Source organism: Dipteris shenzhenensis, chromosome 32, assembly GCF_047967505.1.
Source record: "Dipteris shenzhenensis isolate YYH24624 ecotype China chromosome 32, Dip_SZ_1.0, whole genome shotgun sequence".
NCBI classification, from domain to species: domain Eukaryota; kingdom Viridiplantae; phylum Streptophyta; class Polypodiopsida; order Gleicheniales; family Dipteridaceae; genus Dipteris; species Dipteris shenzhenensis.
The window spans coordinates 8942303-8963779 of NC_141627.1; the positions used below are offsets into that span (position 1 = coordinate 8942303).

Sequence of the window (21477 nt, forward strand, 5' to 3'; positions counted from 1 at the left end):
TAGGTAGGCGGGAAGCCATGGCATACGGCATGGTTGAACAACTGTGCTAGGAGTGGGGTTAAGACCTCCTGTTCATGTGCAAAGTGCTCAGTGCATAGTCCCTCAAGATCTGGTGATCTTCGGTTATGAAACTTTCCCTCCGACAAGAGTCCCATCCCGTAGTAGGATCTCCTATGTGAAAGGATCTGATCACCTCATCCATCCTGTGTATGAGGAAAGCCCGCTTCTTACGCCATGTCACATGGCATGAGATCCGTTGTGCCTCTGATGAAGTCAAATGTCCCAGTGCTTGCTCACGTGTGAGGTGGGCTCTCATTCTCTCTGCACTCATCGTCAAACTAGGGGTTTTGGGGCATCTTCCCATCTGGGACATGTGCAGATCGAGTCGTGGGAAAGGATTTGGTGGCAACATCCTGTATCATTGAGACAAGGGTATCTGTTGCATGTGCGAGGTCCATACCCTCTCCAAGTAAGACTGGAAGCTCAGAAGCAAGGTGGCTCATGTACACCAGGTCAAGAGCACGGTCAAAATGGATCTGAACGCAAGTGGGTGACCGGGGGCTCCTCATCATGGCTGGCATGGCGGCCGATATACAGAAGGCAAGGTATGAGTGGTCGGCCCCGAGTGGAGGTGGAGGCACAATAAAATCGCGTATCCGTGGGGCAAAGGCTAGTGGACCCAACATGTAGTCCAATGTACTTCTCCCCCCGCCATGTGGGAAACAATTGAGCCCACTAGATGATGGCCATCTCCGTAGACCGCTATATATGATCAAGTCATGGATAGCCCCCAACTCGAGTAGATGCTTTCCATATGCTGTCACTGGTGCATTTGCATCTGCCGACGACTCCCTCACGATCCCCAGCTCTACTGCATCCGTCTCCGGTACTATGAGGGAATCTTCATCGAAATCTAGCAGGCCAACTTGTCTATTCCAAGTACGTGCATTGAAGTCACCAAGGAGGAGAGTGTCCCCTTGTCTAGAAAGCTCTGTGATGTCATCATGAATAGTTTGATATGGGCTGTGCCCGTCAGTGGTGACCTCTTGTGCATAAGATGAGGAGTCTGGGGAAAAGTAACACACTGCAATGGAAATCAGGTGTGTATCTGGTAGCTGAACTTGCACCCACATATGTCGTGCGTGCTCCCCTCTCCGGATCATAGATATGCGTGGTCTCAGATGTGCTCTAAAAGGACAGCCACACTTCTGGTATCCCACTATCTCCTCTCATCTCCTTTCCTGTGGGCTGATTCCGAGATATATCCCGTCACTGTCGGCAGCTCTCTTTTTGGGCTTTCATGGGTCTCGGTGTAGAAGATCATGTCTCTGTCGATGTATGTTTTCAAGAATCCCCCAAGATCGGACCAAAGGGTACCATTGCAATTCCATACTGCTACTTTTAGCCCCCTTTGTGCACCCAGCCCATTGGTCCAACACTGTCATAATTCCCCATTCTCTTTCTTCCCTCTATCTATTCTTTCTCTGATGGTCACTTTGCCATCTCTGTAGGTAGCCCACTTTCTTGTCTCTCTTGCTGCCATCACTCGTACCATTCCCTCCCTTGTGTGTTCCTGCTGTAGGAGAGATGTCGTCATCCATCCCTTTCAAAGCTGCCCTCATAGTCATAAGGGTAGATCCATCCATGGCAGTTTGGAGTTTCAGCACTAGAGGTCTTGTTGGTGTCTCCACCTTGCCTACCCTCCAAGCGGTCTCACACGTGAGATTGAGGCCCATCTTAGTGAACAAAACTTGGGCATCTGCCATTGAAGTATCCCCCTCTATCAAGCCTCTCACGAGCCTGTTTTTGCAAACGCCGAGAGAGAGAGAGAGAGAGAGAGAGAGAGAGAGAGAGCACTTAATAGATGTTGGATCTTGTTACTTTATATTGATATTTGTGTATATTGACAATTTTTTGCATTTGTCACAGAGTGCTTCTAACAAGATGAGCTCTATGGGGAAGATTATTTTGCGTGCATTGAAACTATTTCTCTTGGGTGTTTTATTGCAAGGTACATGCAATTCAAATATGTCAGTTATCTTAAATGTTAACATCAAATTTTGTCCCATGGTGTGTTTTGTTGTGGATTCTTGGCACATATTCAGAAACTAGCTGTTGATGTATTAAAAGCAGTGGTGACATATTATGTCATACTCTTTCCCTAGAATGTTTGAGTGAAGATCAAGATATGATTCAATAAGCAACATTATTGCTTCACGCCATAGTAAGGTTTCTCTATTTTCCTAACATATGTCGTGAGATTGATAGCTCTTTTGATTTAAAAGCTGCAATCTATCTCCTACCGTTTTGTTTTGGTAAGCAAGAGGTGTTTATGTCGATGAAGGTGCTAGGCTTTTTGCTATGCTCTCTGAATTTTTCTTCCTGCTTCTTTTCAGTTGTATTGTCATGCTTGTCTCTTGAAACCATCATTGGATCATTTTGATGCGTGCTGTTTATTTTTTATACGAGTTAGTTAGGTGTCACGACAATGTAAATATCGTAAGTCAAAGTACAGTTGACCATTTATTTGATCATAATTAAAGAGTTTTTATATGTGTTGATTATGGTCAAAGAGGTCTTTTAATGGTCAAAGAATTGACTATGGTCAAAGATACTTGAATCTGGTCAAGTAAACCGGACTTCGGTTAGGGAGACTTGGTTTATTACCAAGCAGGTTAACTACGGTTAACCAGAGAACTACAGAGCTGAGAGTGTTGACTTCGGTCAACTAGACTTGGCATGTGCCAAGAGGGTTAACTACGGTTAACCAAGATGTGCCAACTTCGGTTGGAGAGACTTGACTATAATTAAGGCACCTCGACCCTTGGTCAAAGCCCTTAATTATGATCAAGAGCGTTGACTTCGGTCAACGAGAGAATAAATATATATTTTTATATCTGTTATGTGTGCACATGTGTTCAGTGGGGATGCCCATCATGACTAGAATTAGTCCAGAGTGTATTCTTTGCATGCAAAGCGCTAACAATTAATGGGTGCCATGGTGGTACGCTTTAATTAATTGTTGCAGGTACTAGGAAGAGTTATTTTCCTAAGCGCTACGGGAGCCTACCAAGAGTCTAGGAGGCGGTTCGCGTGACCAAGTGCTTCGAAGACTCCAAAGTTGCCCTTAGTGGCATGTAATTAGGAAAGTAAAGTAGAAATTGACAAGTGGCTTGTTGCCAAGAAGGGGAGCCTTAGAGCTCATGTAATGATTCATTTTACGTTTGGATTTATGTATGTACAGCTTCTACGCTGAACTTATGTACTCAGTTTTCCCTCAAGTAACACCTTCCAAATCCAAAGGACTTACGTGCATGTGAATGGAATACGCAAGGGGGGGTTTGGAAGCACCTGGATCACGTCGCATGGGCATCGACGATTAGAAGCAAGCATTCTGTATGGCAGTTTTGCCAGAGAGTAGAGGTCGTGATTGGATCCGTACAGCGCCCACGCACTGTTGGGTATCGACATTTTGGAGCACGGGCTGATCACCGAAAGATGGCTGAAGGTTGCGATTGGATTGGTATGGCGCTCGTGGGCTGATGGGGATTGGCATTTTGAGAGCACGGCCTGACCATGCATACATATAATGTGGAGAGCTTGTAAACTTGCTAATTCTATCTCCAAACACAAACGAATCTTGCTGCAGAAGTCTTAATGTTGTGATCAGAGTGGGAGTTTGTGTTCCAAGGAGTAGCCATGCGCTTGGTTGTTTTGTCACTTGTGGGACAGGCTGGAGAGACATTCCCTGAGTCATATAGTAGTCACCATGTTTGGGTAGTGCTGAACTAAGCGAGACTATTGTTGTTTTGTTGGATAGGGTGAGTGTAGTGCATTTGCCAAACTTCCTTAGGAGTCATCCTACTCGTCTTGTGCACCTTTTGAAGTCTGCCATAATATTGAGAAGAGGTGGTTGTGATTGTTATGCTCTAGCCGAGATAGCATGACCTCGGATAGATCGGTGGGCATTTTCTCTTAGATGACCAACTTTTGTAATAATTAATGTGCGTAATTAAATGGTCAAGAGAAGTAACTGCCAAGGTCCTAGGTGAGGGCGTAATGGCATTGACTAGATAGTTCTAATAGGGCTAGGGCCTAGGTGCATCTAATGTGTAAATTGCCAAGGGGCAATTGTTTTAAAAGGGAACTCCAAGAGAGGGGTGAAAAAAGGGTGCATCTAAGTAAGGGCCTAAAATGTGACATGTGGCCAAGAACTATCTAGGGAGATTGGGGTCTCAAGGATAAGGATGAGAAAAGAATAACGAAAATAGATACGTAATGAGACGAATCCTATCTTGAGAGTTTGGCTGGGTGGATAAACGAGTTGCCAACGCCCGTGACTACTTGAGTTTAGGAACGAGCTTGGGAAATCTGTTACACTTGGTATCAGAGCACAGGAATTTAGAGAGGGTTCGAGGGACAGACTGAATCTATGCTGACCTGCGACGTGATCGACGAAAAACGGGCAGCAAAAAAAAATTTGATCGACGAAAAATCTGTTACACTTGGTATCACGTAAGATGACGACGAGCTACGAACGGGGAGAGATGGTGCAAATGGCGACGTGACTGAACTAGCGTAGGAATAGTTGATAAGATGGTTACTGATCAACGAAAAGAACTGACGGGCTCATCCTCATCTAGACCAAGGCTGTGCGGGAAAGGAAGTCGTTGAGACTGGAGCGATGGGGAATAATCAGGCGCAGCTTCAGTTTACATTTGACGAAAAGCGTCGGAATTGACGATCTAAATGGCGTTACATTTGGTTAATCGGAACTGACGAAAAGCCCAGGGAGCATTTTTTCCGTTCGCTACAGTTTATCGTTTTTCGCAGAGTGAAAATTAAAAAAAAAAAAAAAAACCAGAAAAAGGAGGCAGTATATATTTTCCTTTTTAAAAAAAAAAAAAAAAGAAAAAAAATTTCCCTTCCAACAAAATGGAACCAGAAGGGCAGAGTTCAAGGGTGAATCCTAGTGAGTCTAGAGCTCAATCTACACAACAGATGTCACATCACGCAGCACCTACATTGATTGGTAGGATCTCAATATTAGAGGATGCTTTACAGCAGATTATGAACCAGCAGCTTCAGGTGAATGCTGGTCAAAATGAGATTAGGGAGATGGTGCAAGCCTTGTCGGCTAGACCGTCTAGGATTGACAAGGGCAAAGCTCCAGCAGAGCCAGAGCCCAGTGTACATTCCTTAGAGCGCGCAAGGGTCAAAGTGCCTAATATCGCTAATTATAGACTGGAGAAGTACGCTGGTCGGATGACCGAGCGCAGCTCTGATGTGATCGAGGTTTGGTTGCACAAGTGGGAAGAAGCCTTCGCCATTTGTGAGATTAGATCCGATCTAAAGAAGATCCGCGAGGCCACACACCTGTTTATTGAGGCAACGGATAGATGGTGGATAAAGCAACAGAAGGATCAAGTTGCTCCAACCACCTGGGAAGGGTTCAAAACTGAATTCAAGAAACACTTTCTCCCACCTGATGAAGAATCCCGAGCTTGGGATGCTTATAGAAATCTTCGTCAGAGGAGCTTGTCAGTGGCAGAGTACACTGACAAATTTAGGGAATGTGTTATGAAAATAACAGACCCTCTCCCTATGTCGGTTCAGTTAAAAGACTACATCTATGGACTGAACGACAAGATAAAAATGGAAGTTCGGGCTAAATATGTGACTACATTAGATGAATCTATAGCAGTAGCCCTGAACTATGAGGATGCCAGAGGTAGGTCTGGTGGATTTGTGCAGGCAGGGACTCAGTATGAGCACCCGAGGAAAGGGGGATTTCAGAGGAAATGGGTTTCAAAGACAAGTGTCTCGCAGCCAAGTGGCCAAACCAAGCAGGTGAAGCCGGTTGAGGGACCAACAAAAACAAGTACCACCGTTGGGGTGAAAAGGAAAATAACTCCAATGGCAGCCCGGGCTTGGTCAAAGTCCTCATTGACCCCTGAACAAAAAGAGAAAGCTAGTAAAAAAAGGATTGTGCTTCGGCTGCCTTCAGCGACATCAGTGGAAGGATTGTCCACTGAATAAAGATCGTCGCACGGCTAATATGATAATATCTGAATGCGACGTAGAAATGCAGGAGAGTCCCAGTGCGGAACATTTGCAGATGCAACTGGCGGGACCTTCTCAGAGGTTAGTACCTTGTTTGTTATGTGTATCTGTTGCTAAGTTAGTGACGAGTGCACCTGATAACATCCTATCTAAGCCCGCAGCAACGGGGTATACAGCCTTCAATGATACGGAGTTAATTAAAATGAAAGGGCAAGTAGCCAGTCATGATGTCATTGTGTTGTTTGACTCAGCGTCAACTCACAATGTGATTAACTCCAAGCTCGTGAAGAGGCTGAAATTAAAGACAAGTCCATCTGACTATGCGTATACAGTCAGGATGGCAGACGGAAGTTCAACTGAAGTATGGGACCAGAGGGTTACCCAGTTGGAGCTTCGGATTCAGGACTATACTGAGAAGCTTGATTTTGAAATGACCAAGCTTGCTCATGCGGATATAGCCCTGGGAATGGCGTGGCATTCTAGTAAGAATCCAGCCATTGATTGGAAAAAGCACGTATATCAATTCAAGATGAATGATGTGCTTTATGTCTTGCGAGGTGAAAAAGATATACCTCAGGGACCGTTGGTTTCCGTGATGGAAATCAGAAAGGCTCAAGTAGAGTTTTTGTACCTTTGCACCGCATCGGTAGAACCGGTGGATGAGTCTTCGGCTAGCACTGATGTTACGCAAAGTGGTGAGATGGCCAAGCTGGCTAATCTTATAACAGAGGAGTTCTCTGAATGCTTTAGGGATGAACTACCTTATGGGTTACCTCCAGAGCGGAATGTTCAGCATAAGATTGAACTGATCCCGGGGGCAGAACCTGTAAATAGACCTCCCTATAGGATGAGTTTTGCTGAAGAAGCAGAGGTGCGTAGGCAACTGGAAGAATACCTCAAGTTGGGGCAGATTCAACCAAGTTTCTCACCTTTTGCTTCACCAGTGATATTAAAGAGGAAAAAGGATGATACGTTTCGCCTCTGTATAGATTACAGAGCATTGAATAATATCACTGTTAAGCACAGGTATCCGATGGCTCGGATTGATGATTTGCTAGATGCATTACATGGAGCCGTGATTTTCAGCAAGATAGACCTTAAGTGCGGCTATCATCAGATCCGGATTAGAGCCGAGGATGTGCATAAAACCGCTTTTAGAAGCAGGTTTGGTCATTATGAGTTTTTGGTAATGCCCTTCGGACTTACCAATGCTCCAGCGACCTTCGTCATGCTTATGAACGATTTACTACGTCCGTATATCGGAAAGTTCGTAGTACATTTTATTGACGATATCTTGATATTCAGTAAGAGTGTTACTGAGCATTGTGAACACTTAAGGATAGTGTTCAGTACTTTGAGGAAAGCCAGTCTTTACGTGAATAAAAAGAAAACTATACTGTGTATGGTTAGGCTTGAGTACTTAGGGTTCATAATTACTCCACAGGGGGTAGAAATGGATCCGAAGAAAGTGGCTGCGATACTAACTTGGCCAATCCCTCAGAGTCTGACCGCGTTGCGATCATTCTTGGGATTTGTCCAGTTTTATAGAAGGCATATCAAAGGATATTCCGAAATAGTATCGCCATTGACTGATCTGACCTCAGATAAAGTACCTTTTATTTGGGGACAGAATCAACAGGAAAGTTTTAACACCATAAAACAAGCTGTGGTCTCAGGACCGGTGTTAAAAATAGTTGATCCCCAGAAACGGTTGTTCCTAGAGACCGATGCGAGTGGCATTGCGGTAGGAGCAGTCCTCCTTCAAGAGGGAAGGCCAGTAGCCTTTGAAAGCAAGAAGCTTTCTCCCTCTCAAAGGAATTGGCCAACTCATGAATTGGAGTTGTATGCTGTTATCCATGCTTTGAAAACATGGAGGCATTACCTGTATGGTTCAGAGTTTTATGTGGATGTAGATCATGATACTCTGAAACATTTTTGTAAACAACCTGACTTGAGGGGCCGCCAAGCTAGGTGGGCAGAGCTCATGCAGGAGTTTAATTTAACGATTCGGTACCGAAGAGGAAAAGACAATAAGGTAGCTGATGCGTTGTCTCGCATTATGCATAACCTGAGTTTCACGGTATTAGAGAATGCTCTAATGACCGAGATCAGAGAAACTCAGAAGGTGGACGAGTTTGTCCAGAGCTTATGGCCTAAGGCTCATGTATTAAAACCCGGGGAAAGTGAAAAGGATGACCTGGCATCCAGAAAAGGCCAAACTTATGCAAGATATACCATAAGGGATGGTATGCTAGTTAGAAATGGCAAGGTTGTAGTACCTGGTCAGAATGATCTCAGGCAGAGAGTCATTCGACAATGCCATGATAGCCCGTGTGCGGGACATCCAGGAGTCGAGAAGACATATGATCTCGTGAAGCGAGATTTCTTTTGGCCAAAGATGAAAAAGCATATTCATGAATATGTGACACGGTGTTTCTCGTGTCAGGTAAGTAAGGCCGAGCGGGTGAAGCCACCCGGACTTTTACAGCCCTTGGAAGTACCACTAAGTAAGTGGGAGAGCATTTCCATGGACTTCATTGTAGGGTTACCTGCAACACAAGGAGGGTATAATTCTATCCTTGTGGTGGTTGATCGTCTAACCAAGATGGCTCACTTCATTCCGACTAGAGAGTCTATTAGTGCCCCGCAAGTAGCGGATTTGTTTATTAGACATATATTTCGTCTGCATGGATTGCCTAGATCCATAGTGTCAGACAGAGATGTCAGGTTTACCGGTCACTTTTGGACAGCGGTATTTGAGACACTAAGGACTGAGTTGGGAATGAGTAGTGGGGATCATCCTGAGACGGATGGTCAGACGGAGAGAGTCAACCAGACTTTAGAGGATATGCTGAGAGCATATGTGTCATTGAGGCAACATACATGGGACAAGTGGTTGCCATTGTTGGAGTTTGCCTACAATGATAGGAAACATTCATCTACTGGGTTCAGTCCGTTTGAACTGAACTATGGTTATAGGCCAGCCAATCCGACTATAGTTGGAGTACCTCAGAAAGTGCCTAGTGCCGCGAACTTTGTAGTTCAGATGCGGGAGATGCTAGCACTTGCGAGAGCTAATATCCGCCAGGCTATGGATAGAGCCAAGGTGTATGCGGATGAAAATCGGTCTATAAGAGTATTTGAAGAAGGAGAAAAAGTTTTTCTCAGAATTCCTTCGCACTCGAAGTCGTTGACTTCAGGAGAGTGTGCTAAGTTATCACCTCGATACTGTGGGCCGTGGTTAATTCTGAAAAGAATAGGCAGTGTAGCCTATAAATTAGAATTGCCACAGGGGTGTAAGGTGCACCCGGTTTTTCATGTTTCGCGCTTAAAGAAATTTTTGCATACAGGTGACTCACTAATCGAAGGTGTGGTTTTGTTTCAGGAGATAGAGGATATTACAAGGCGCAAACCAACAAGAATCCTGGACCGAGGAACAATGCAAATACGAAATCGGAAGATACCCACGGTGTTGGTTGCATGGCATGGTCAGCCTCTATTGGAAGCTACCTGGGAATCCGTGTACCAGTTGCGGAGAGCATTCCCAGATTTCATCATCGAGGACGCTGATGCTTGAAGAGGGAAGGAATGTTATGCTCTAGCCGAGATAGCATGACCTCGGATAGATCGGTGGGCATTTTCTCTTAGATGACCAACTTTTGTAATAATTAATGTGCGTAATTAAATGGTCAAGAGAAGTAACTGCCAAGGTCCTAGGTGAGGGCGTAATGGCATTGACTAGATAGTTCTAATAGGGCTAGGGCCTAGGTGCATCTAATGTGTAAATTGCCAAGGGGCAATTGTTTTAAAAGGGAACTCCAAGAGAGGGGTGAAAAAAGGGTGCATCTAAGTAAGGGCCTAAAATGTGACATGTGGCCAAGAACTATCTAGGGAGATTGGGGTCTCAAGGATAAGGATGAGAAAAGAATAACGAAAATAGATACGTAATGAGACGAATCCTATCTTGAGAGTTTGGCTGGGTGGATAAACGAGTTGCCAACGCCCGTGACTACTTGAGTTTAGGAACGAGCTTGGGAAATCTGTTACAGTGATTGTGCTCCATATAAAGCGCTTTTCTTCTTTCAGTGTCTTAAAATTTTTGTAGTTTTCCCATCTTTGAACCCATTCAATGCATCTCAACTATTTCCAAATGCCTTCCAAAAACCTAAGCTGCTATTTTTCATGTTTAGTGGTATTGGATATCTTTGGCTCTTTAATATAATTATATAATATTGAATCTTTTCTCGGTTCACATTCCTTCCAGGAGGCTATTTTCATGGGGTTAATGACCTACATTACGGGGTCGATATTCGTCATGTGCGTATCATGGGAATCCTACAGGTTTCATACTCACTTTTGTTGATTCTTTTGGGCGCTTTTTCTGACTTGCTCTGATTACTTCGTTTTGGGAACACATTTATCTGTCATGTGTCTCCTTTTTAACTCTCATTTTCGCTCTTGTGGACATTGTTTTTACAACTACTTCTTAATCTGTAATATATTAGCACATTACTGCAGAATACTGGCCTGATCATTGCTTGTGCTTTAGTAAAACATTTCATGGTTTTCATCTCAGAAATATGTTTGAACAATAGGGGTATGTTCCCTCCCTGCCTTTCTTCCTCCCTTTGAATTGGAGCTGACGCTTTAATCATGTTCACACCAGTTTCAAAGCTCACCTAGAGGATGCTAACCACAGAACAGTCTCCCCATCTTCAAAAACTGTAATGATCTTTGGCACCATATGGAAAAGCGTAAACGTGAATTCAGTTGTCTTAATGCTGAAATTCAAGAGGACTCAACTACTCAGAGGCAGCCTATGAGCGTATCACAAAAATCTTGGGTCTGTGTGATTAGATATTAGATAAGGGTGGAGGATAGGTGGTGTGATATGATTCACATGCATGTAAGCTAGGAAAGACCCTTTTAAGATGAGGGAAAATCATATTGGGACAGATTTTATAAATGAAGATCTTACAACTACCTTGCCTGAACTGCACTAAGCAGGACAATTGTAAAGCAAGAATGGTTTGGAAGAGGAACTTCAAATAGGAACATAAAGCTGTGCAGTACAGCACAGATAGATATGGCCATAGTTGCAAGAAAACGTTTGCAGTCTGAAAAAATTTGCATGCTGCCCCTACTTGAAACAAATGTGGACCTATTTAAAAACCTGCAATTTTCCCAGATTAATATAATATTTTCCCTTGCTGCCTGCTAATTGATGCACAGTCTACACAGTGATGCCACAGTCTACTATTTTGTTCTGCGAATTTCCAAAAGCCCAAAGTGAAGAATTATCTGTGCTAAAAAAATCTTTAATGTGAGCTTGTGATTCATCAACCCTGTCTGAAGAAACAAGTTATCTTGTATACCAAGTTATCCTTCTATGAATAAATAACTATCTTGTATACGAAGGAGATGCCTACATAGGGAAAATTTCTCCTTGGTCGAGCCTTGGTGAATATGTCTTTTGCATTGTCCTTGCTAAACAATAGCTTATCTGAACTTATTAAGTGATACCTAATATCGTTATGCTTAGTCCTAGAATGATCTGCACGATTCTTGTCCAAAGCAATGCATGATTGGTTGTCACAACCAGTTACCAATATGAAATGAAATCTCCTGTGCTATGCCAAGATCACCAAGTAAATTTGAAGCCAAATAACTTCACATACAGTTGTATTTTCTCCCATATACTCAGCCTTGCTGGAAGAAACAGCAATAGTATTTTAATTCTTGATCACCCATTAAATACTGTGAGTGCTGAGTGAAAAAGTGTAGCCAATATGAAGACCTTTGTATAAATGGATGCTGAAGTATGTAATTGATGTGTGGATATATATGTGCGAGAGATTATGTTTATCCTATAATCTACACCCATCGTTGGGCGCTGATGACATTATTAGCTAGTCCCTTCTATGTGTAATGAAGTTTATGTATTCAACCATCACATCATGGGATTGAAATTGCACTATGGAGTTTATGTTTTTCACCATTGTGACTGTCATGAGATTGAAACTGCACTATGTGTTGTGTTCTCGGAGGATGGGTTTGGGCATCTTCCTAGATTCATCTAGATATATGTACTCGCCGTATTAGTGGACATGTAAATTTTACCTTGTGAAGTTTTCGTCCATGTTGCGGCTTGCTGATATTGCGATAATTTCTTTCTATCATAAGTGGTGTGTAGCCCTGTCGACTAGATTGTCTAAGCAAATTAGAAAGGCTCATTTGGGAGTGACTAAAATGAAATTATGTAGTCTTTACAAGCAGTTGTAGCTTGAATGAAGAGAATAGTCTACTCCTTTAGTGCTAGCCTTTGCCATGTCTAAGTTTGTGCTTCACTTGCAGTGCTGATAGAAGCTCAGTACAAATACCTTTGTGTAAACAGATCAGCGCCATTTGACCACATTGTGGCTCTCTTGTGCACGCACGTAAAGTCAGTCTTAAAACTGACTCTCAACTCTAATTAGAGGTTGATTACTTTTACATGCGCCTTTAAAAGGATGCCCTATGACCTCTTTACTCTTGCATTGAATTGATTACCTTAGAAAGTCAAACAGAGGGCTTGACTAGACTTTCTATGGCTTAAAATCCAAGCTAGAGATCTGAGATATTACCCAAACTTTTTCTTTCTCCCATACAAGAATACCTTTAGTTAAAGATTGGAGAAGTACAAGAGCCATCCGTGAAGCGTTCTAGCTCACCACTTAGGATTCGGAAGTAGGTGCCAACGATCAATATGGTGGGACTATACAACCAATGGATTCTCCGATCTGTGATAAAAAGTGCATGTAGGCCTGGCCTTGTAGACCTCTTGGCGTTCTTCCTAGAACACTATGTGCCTTGGTGTAGATAATATCAAGATAAATCTTGATGATGGTGGGTAAAACATGAACCTACAGTCCCCCCCATCACTAAGCCAGGCACAGTCTTCTAAACATTGTCCTTTGGTGAGAAGTCGGGATGTTGGCAGGAGGAAGGCTCTGAACCTGGATCTCCTGGCTTTTGATATCCTCCAAGTCATATTTTCATCATGCGAGTTTTGAAAATGCAAAACTTTAAAGCTGCCAACCAAAAACATATGCTATGGAATATATTTCCTAATCGGCCCTGATAAAATCCGAACATCTCAAAAGCTTCATGGACCTCCATTGGATGGCAATGGCATCATGCTCACACAGGGCAAATACACTGAGGGAGCTCTTCAGCAGTCTCCCATAATTGATATGTAGTCAAATACTGACGTTGTTTGACTACTAAATTGGGCAAGATAATATGACTCTCATGGCGAACGAGTAGGCATACGAAAAAATGTGTTTTTTTTGCTAGCTTGTCCTACAAGGTTTGGCTCAACTACACCTTGACTTTCCAGTATGCTGCTCCAGTATAATTTTTAACACCTAAATTTCTTGATCCAAACTTCAATTGAGTACGATTGGGGAAAGAGGGAAGACCACTATCACTGAATGTCACCAAAAACATTACTTGTGAAAATAACATAACAGAAAACAGAGGAAAAACTGAAGAATTTAAAGCTAAAGTTTCAAGGATCTGTTGCTGTTTCTGTTTCCCTTTTAACCATGAATTCTATGGCTTCATCTTTATGCTGTATTCAGATCAGCCTTCCTAGTCACAATGCAACCTTCTGGTACTGATTTGCCTCGTGGGCGCCAATACTAGCTGCATTAAATGGCCCGTTGTTTTGCTCTCTAATCATTTAATGCTTATCTTCTTGTTTTCTAGTGCATATTTGACTTTTATCCTGTTTGATGATATAATATGGCAGAGGATTTCCCTGGCATACTTGATTGTGGCCATTTGTGAAGTCGCTACCAAAAGCCCCTCTATGACATACAAGGACCTTAGAACTGCAGATTACAATTATGGGTGGCTTTCAAAGATGTACCCTTGGCATTGGTGAGGTCTGTTTTATCTTACCATGTTATAATACAAAACTATGGTGGAAAAGGAAAAGATGATCATGAAAATTTACTTAGATATTGCCAAATACAAAGCCCTTTTCACAAGGGATTTAAATCTTCAACATGGTTCAACTGGAATGTCTTGTATGTTTCAAGTCAATAGAATTAATGTCCTTTAGAAGGTGCCCACTACTTGCCTGTAGAGTGTTGCAAGAACTCATCGTGATTTTCTTTCAAAATTTCTTTGGCATCCTTTGATCGATACATTAAAATTCATCGTTTGCCTGAAAAATACTTGATTCACAAACCATACTTCAGAAAAGGCAAATTTGTCATATAGACAGTACGAACCAAATTTGTCTTCACTGCTGCAATTTTTTGACAATTGTTGATGGAGAGTGTCATCTAATGAATGACAAATAGATGATTGGATTTTCAACCTGCTCAACCTGGTCTCCCCTCTCAGCCCTTCTGCTACCTATCCTTCTCAACCTTGGTCTCTCTCAAGTCGTCCTTCCTACATAGCTTCCTTTCTTCTCCTCCAGCTTGTGATCTCCCTTTTGCCATCCCTTTTTGGCGTCCTTTCTTTCTTCATTGCTGAGTTTTTCGCTTCCCCCCTCCCCCATGCCCCTTCCGCATGTGACTTCTCTTTTCCCACCAACCAGACTTTCCTCTCTTCTTTTCACTTCCTCTTAGTATAGCATTGAGGCCCCCTTTGTTTTAAAAGCTCACATATCACGAGGTGAAGTAGGTTACCCGAGAGGATCTCTTACATCTACACACACATTGAGGACCTGGTTGGCACCCACCGAGCTTCCCGTGAAGCTCAGCTTCTACAGGGACCACTACTAGCGGATTTTAGAGGAGGGCTTCACTGACCCACCGGGATATACACGGATCCACCTCCCCCACTACTTGAGGATATCGATCAGGTGGTTTCTTCGCATTGTTAGTGGGTGCTTGAGGGCATAGGTAGAGAGGGTCATATGTATACTTAATGTGATTGGTAGTAGATTGATTTGGAGGAGCAGTCGCTTTCAGAAACGTTGTATACTATGAGATACTACAATCCCTTTAGGGATGGCTTTGGACCCCAATCTAGTTTCTTATCCTACCCAAATCAAAGATGCCTGGTGACTTTCATTCATGAGGCCATCCAATACAGGGAGCATCTGCTTAGTGCGAGATGAGGGTGTACACCTAGACTCGAGACTCAAAGCATGATCACTGAGTTTTTCAAGTTACATAGCACAGACTAGCAAGACCCAAGGAGACAGTGGATCAAAGGACCAGAGCGGGAGGCATGACAAACTCGCCGGTAAGTTGAGGCATGAATCATGCTTGGGGACCTTCCCTCCATGCTCACTAGATCAGAGCCATAGCCGAGGGGGTGAGAGTGGCACTTATTTGACGTAGGACCACATCTAGGAGACAACAACGGACCACACATACCAAATGTCGCCACCGCTCTAGTATAGGTTTTATACCATCGTAGGCTTGTACACCACCGGGCTCCGGAGGATTATCACAGTGATGCCACACCAGAACTTCCATCCTTCCATGGGCTCAGAGCTCTTTATGTATTGGTCTTTCTATGATTATGATTATGTTATATTCGTTTGGGTTATTGATGCCCGCTTAGAGCCTTCACCCATTCGGCTCTTTGTATCAGGCTCTTTTGGTCTCATAGACCCTTGGTGTCTCGAAGACTTTTAATAAACTTTCTTTTTTTCTTAGCCAATGGCCTCCTCTGAGTACCCTTCTTGTTCTGTCACCCCCGGTTTTTCCTTCCAGCCTCTATCCTGCCACTTATTTCTCTATCTTGCCCCCTTTTCAAGGATGAGCACAAAACCTCCGGTAGGTGCTGGCTAAACACACCTAGGTGTGGCTTGCCAAAAGACTCAAAGAAGAGGTAGGCTGCTATTTCTTATGTATGTTCATGTGTGCCTTGATGAAGAAGGCTTCAGTGTGATGCCCTAGGTGTGGCTTACCAAAAGACTCAAAGAAGAGGTAGGCTGCTATTTCTTATGTATGTTCATGTGTGCCTCGATGAAGAAGGCTTCAGTGTGATGCACAAATTAAGGCAAGAGCATTCCTTTTATAGGGCATTTGTCACGAGGACGTGGTGGTGATGGTGAAGTGTCCAAACTAACGTGTCACTGAATTTAGCCTAGGGTGCCAGGCTAGGGGCCTTAGTTAATGCCCAAAAGGTACCTATGATTTCGTGTGCAATAAGTGCAACTCTTAGTGCTATTAGAGTGGTTTCAGTTTCTAAGGTCATTGGTTTGGTTCAGTGGGGTCATCCTTTAAAAATTGACCCCCTAGAGATCCTACAAATAGGTGATAGAATGACGCGTCAGTATCTCTAGACCATAGTGCCTAGATTAGCTAGGAGAGATGACCCATTGTTGCTGAAGAGAGTTCATTTGAAGGTGGTGAACTCTCCATAGACAAGGATTGAGGGTCTAGTGGAAAGAAAACAAGTGCTAGAATGCAATGGCCTCCATAATTTTGCATGTGTAGAATGGCAAAATGCACACCCAAGATCAATTGCGACAAATGGAGAATGCCAATCCCTGGCTACAATGCATGGAAATGCAGCAACTCAAGGTTGCGAACACAATGAATCTAATACATAGCACTCCTAGCTGAGGAGATGTGAGGGAGAAGGCACCCTATGACATCTAAGAAGGATCACGTTCAAGCCTCCCATGTGATAGAGACACAGCGTGCCTAATTAGATTGCACGAACATAGTTACCTAGATGGAATAGTAACATTTAATTGGCTGCCCTAGAATGTGTGATATAGTGACTGCATGACATGTGGCAAAGTCACCTAAGTTAGACCAATGATATGGTGCAATGTGGCACCCGCTCCATCCATGGTGGATGCATGTTTCAGGTATGCTACCTCTTGTGGTCCACCTAGGACCTATGGTCTAATTATAACTCTATTGAATTCTTTAATAATCGTAACCACCAATCACTCCAAGGATAGATGATGAAATGATTTCTTAATTCATCACTCATGTTTGCAACACTACAAGGGTAACAAGGACTCTGGGCACTTAATGTAAGTTGTGGTTTAATGACAACCATTATAAGTATGCCTAAGCCTGAGAAACTAGGGTCATTGACTCCCTAGAGATCCTACAAACTAGGGTCATTGGTTCCCAAGCATTAGGGTCATGGTTTGCCAACTGACCCCCCTAGGGGCACTAAAATCCCACGCCTCATTTGCCATGTGTCTGTGTGTGGAGCTTGTGTGGCCTCTCTGCTTGCCTTGTGGCACCTGGGTGTCACCTCTGGAAGCCCTTGGAAGGCCCTGGAGCCCTTCCTTTCCTTTCTATGCTGTTTTGAGTCTTCTCCCCTACCAGAGGTCTTTCATTCTGAAGATGGCGGATTTTTTCTGCTCCGCTCTTGCTGACTGAAGTCGATTTTGAGGCTTTCTTCGCAGTAGTTCTCCTCCCCTTGGTGTTTCCTGCTGCTGGCATGCTTCCTGGACCTGGACGCCTTCATTCTGGGCCATTTCTGGAGGTTTTCTTGACTTTCTTCATGACAAAAGTCTTCCTTTCTTGCATCTGAGGCCATTCTAGCTCCTGCGTGGTGCAAGGCGCATTGAGATATGATCTATTCTCTGGCCAGGTCAGGTGGTGCATTCCAAAGATGTAGTCAGGCATTTGGAATATCCTATAGGATGGCATATCACCAGGAAGCAGCAGTTAAAATAGATCTTCCAAAGACTTTAACATAAATTGGAATTTTGGAAAATTTCTACTTGGCCACTTCATGTCAGGCTCAGAATAGTACAGTCCATTGTAATGTCCTATGTTCAGTTCTTTTTGCCTTTGTTACATTGGTCCCCCAGAGATATTTCAGCTTTTATGTCTCAAGCTATGGAGCTGTTATGGAGGACAAAAAATGCTGTGAAAGCATTGAGACTGATGAAGATGGAAATGGTGTGCTCTCCTAGGATGCATGGTGGACTTAATGTTCTCAATATAAGATATCATGTACTTGCAAGGAAAGCGACTATGCTCCATACTTCTTTCCGTCAACAACAGCCATGGACTTGTATGATAGCATCCATGTGTGTCAACATGAGGACATCAGCATATGGCCATTGGACTACTGATCATTGGGAGGTTGTCATTGGGAGATTTGTAGGGAAGATACCTGGCTGTCCTTTCTCTACTGCTCTGATACTTGACTGGAAACAAGTACTTTCTAAGGCCAAATGGGCTCCCGATAATTGCTCGGGGACAAACTCGATGAGGAAAGAAAGTATTCATTGGAGTGCCATCTTTGACATTCCACTTGCTCTACAGGAACCTGTTCGGGCATATAATCTCTTGAAATTGGGAATTAGATACATAAATGATGTGGTAGAGGATCAGGGCAATGTCCTATCTTTTCCTCAGGCCAGTGCTTCCTATGCATTGGGAATGCATCATAGGCTGATATGGAAGAAAATTGCTGATTTGTTACATCCTCTTCTCCCTGTTCCTCCTGTGGCTGGCACAGACAGGCTTATGGATTGGCAATTGCAACCCTCTGCTACATGCTCTCATCCAGTTCCTCTGCCTCTCTTGACCTCCATCAAAGCCTACAGACTTCTTCAGCCTGCTCCATGGATTCAGCAATATGCTAATACTTTGTGGCATATCAGGAATCCCCTTTCATGGTGGCGGAAGAATCTCCAGATATTATGGAAGTGTAAAATGCCTTTGAAACAAAGACTTTTTCTTTGGAGATGCATGACCGGCACTTTGTCAGTGGGAATCACACTTGCCAAACGTCACATTGCACCATCCACATGTTTACGATGTCAAGCTCCTTCAGAGACTGTCCCTCATTTACTTTGGCACTGCCCGTGTTCTAGGAACCTCCTTGGAAGAATTTCAGATCATCTTCGACTCCATTTCCCGAGCCACAGATTTGGAAAACATTTTTGGTTATTTGGAAGATATATGAGGTCCTTATCACATTATTCACTATTTCTCTCATGGGTCAGATTTTGGGCTCTTTGGACAATCTGGAATGAGCATAATTTGGCATACTTGGGTCGCCAGATTCATAAGTCATATGAATCTTTCCGAGCCTCATTGCGGCAATCCTTATATGATGCCTGCCATGAGGGTGACATCCATGCTTCTTACATAGAGCTTTTCTTTTTATGTTTCTGATCTTTGGGATACTCTCTATTTTGGAGACTTCCCATCTTGTAAATTTATGAGAATATAAATACACTGGATTTTACTAAAAAAAAAGTGTGTACGCCATGGTCTATTATGTTGGCAGTCTTGTGTGGGTAGATGCGCACAAATGCTTATGGGCATTGGCTCACTGATCCATGGGAAGTAGTACTTGGCAAGTTTTAAGGTAAACCCTCATGCTGTACAACAACCAATCAAGGCTTACAATCTCATGAAGTTGGGCATTCGGTTTGTTGATGATGTGGTGGATACTCAGGGGCACATTCTCTCTTTTCCAGCAGCCTGTCAACAATACAATCTTAGGATGCATCATAGACCCATATGGAAAGCCATTACAGATCTCTTACTCTCTTTTGTTCTGATTCCTCCATTGGAAGTAAGAGACAGGCTTCAAGATTGGCATCTTTAGTCTTCAAGTCCAGGGTTATCCTCTCACCCTTTGCATTTACTGACTTCCATATAGGCTTATAGATTGATATTACCTCCTCCATGGATTGCTCATCATGCAAATTATCTTTGGTATCTGAATAAGTCTTTATCTTGGTGGAAAGCGACCTTGAAGTTAATATGGAAGCTGAAAATGCCATTAACTGGATATGCATTGTTGGCATTTTTCTGGTGGGAGTAACATTGGCTCAAAGAAGGATCGCCTCTCCTCTTTGTCCAAGATGTCATCATGCTCTTGAGAGTATTCAGCACTTATTATGGTTTTGTCCATATTCGAGGGACCTTCTGGACAGGATCTCTTATTTTTTATCTCTCAGATTTCCGGCGCACAGGTTCTTGAGGTTTTTCTAGATATTTGGCAGATTACCAGCTACTTTGTCCCAGTATTCTCTTTTCTTTCATTGGATCAGATACTAGGCGTTGTGGACCCTATGGCTACAGCGTAATCACGCATTTCTAGCTTCTCCTTTTCAGCACCCCTATGAGTTCTTCCGGGCCTACTACTATCAGTTCTCCTTTTCAGCACCCCTATAGTAGAATGCGTGTGGAACAGAAAATTGATGGCTATCTTCATTGTAGTTTGCAGCCATCTACTACTATCCTCACTTACAATTAGAGAGAGATTGCAGTGGCATGGATTCCTATGTTTCATGCCTGCACAAAAAAACGTTCAGATACATTATCACTATACAAAAGAGAGATCACATGCAGGAGAGATCAACTCGATTACTGTCCTATACATAGAATGGTTTACATCTTTTCACCAAAGCTCTATCTAGAGAAATTTTGAATCTTTATGCAAAGCTTTAGGCTTACTTTCATTTGGTGATTGATCTGTCACTTTGTACATGTTCACACTATCACTTCAAGGGGGGGTTTGTAAGATGTTAGTAGTGGGTTAGTGTGAACACCTCACTCAAGGGCAACTTTTATCCCTAGTTGGGGCTTTCTGTCCTTTAGCTAGTTAAGACTATTATTATGCCATGAGGGTAGTGTTGTTCTTTCCTCGTGCTTGCAATATCAGTACTACATTTTGCTTCACTGTTTGTTCTCTTCACTCTCTATCGTCTTCCCCCATTTCCAATAGTATGCATGCAATGGGTAAGTGTATTGCAAGTCATAAATGAAGGACCATGCTCCCTCATGCTGTTAGCTGTAGGAGATCCAACTTTTGAGCTGAGAAAACCACTAATCACTTAAGATAGCAGACTATCTAGCTAAGGACATATGAAAATCAAAGAGTTTTAATAGGGTGCTTAAGAAGACATGTGGCAACTACTATGTAATGGGTACAGCTTGAATGTTTTGCATGCGATGTTGTTAAGGATTATATTTTACAAGAGGATCATTGTGCGATATTTTCTGCTTGGTTTTTTTTTTCCCCCCCGCAAAAAGAGACTTCTATTAAGTATTAAAGAAAACCGCTAGAGCAAGCTCCATACAGGATACACCATGCAATGCATGAAAAGCTCAAGAGCCAAAAAGAAAGGATTGTGGCTGATAGTGCCATCTCAATCCAGTAGAACCCTCCAAGAAAAAGGGAGAACCCCTCCAAACTCGAAGAAAAACAGTCCTCCTAGAAGAGTCTGCCCATGAAGGGCCTTGCATGCTAGCCCAAGTGGCTATCAATGTGTGAACCGTGTCAGTCCAAATACCCGTGAACACTTGTGATGGGTGTATCTGCGTGCCATCCAATGCCTCTGTACATCTGGCTCTCCAAATATGCCAATAGGAAATGCTAGCCAAAATCTTCCAAGAGGTGTCCATTGAAGCATGGGAAGCTTTGAAGGGAGTAAGTGGTACATCCTGAAGAGAGCAGGGT

At 43.1% G+C, this 21477-nt stretch overlaps 1 protein-coding gene across 2 annotated transcripts in view; it reads left to right on the forward strand.

The window, feature by feature from the left end:
• The window catches only part of LOC147880268 (uncharacterized), a 139715-nt gene that overhangs the window by 28279 nt on the left and 89959 nt on the right, over positions 1–21477 (forward strand). For both annotated transcript variants that reach the window (XM_087370532.1, XM_087370531.1), the window contains exons 3-5: positions 1930–2011; positions 10328–10404; positions 13856–13986. In XM_087370532.1, coding sequence (XP_087226658.1) covers positions 1930–2011; positions 10328–10404; positions 13856–13986 — 290 coding nt within the window. The remainder of the gene's footprint in view (positions 1–1929; positions 2012–10327; positions 10405–13855; positions 13987–21477) is intronic.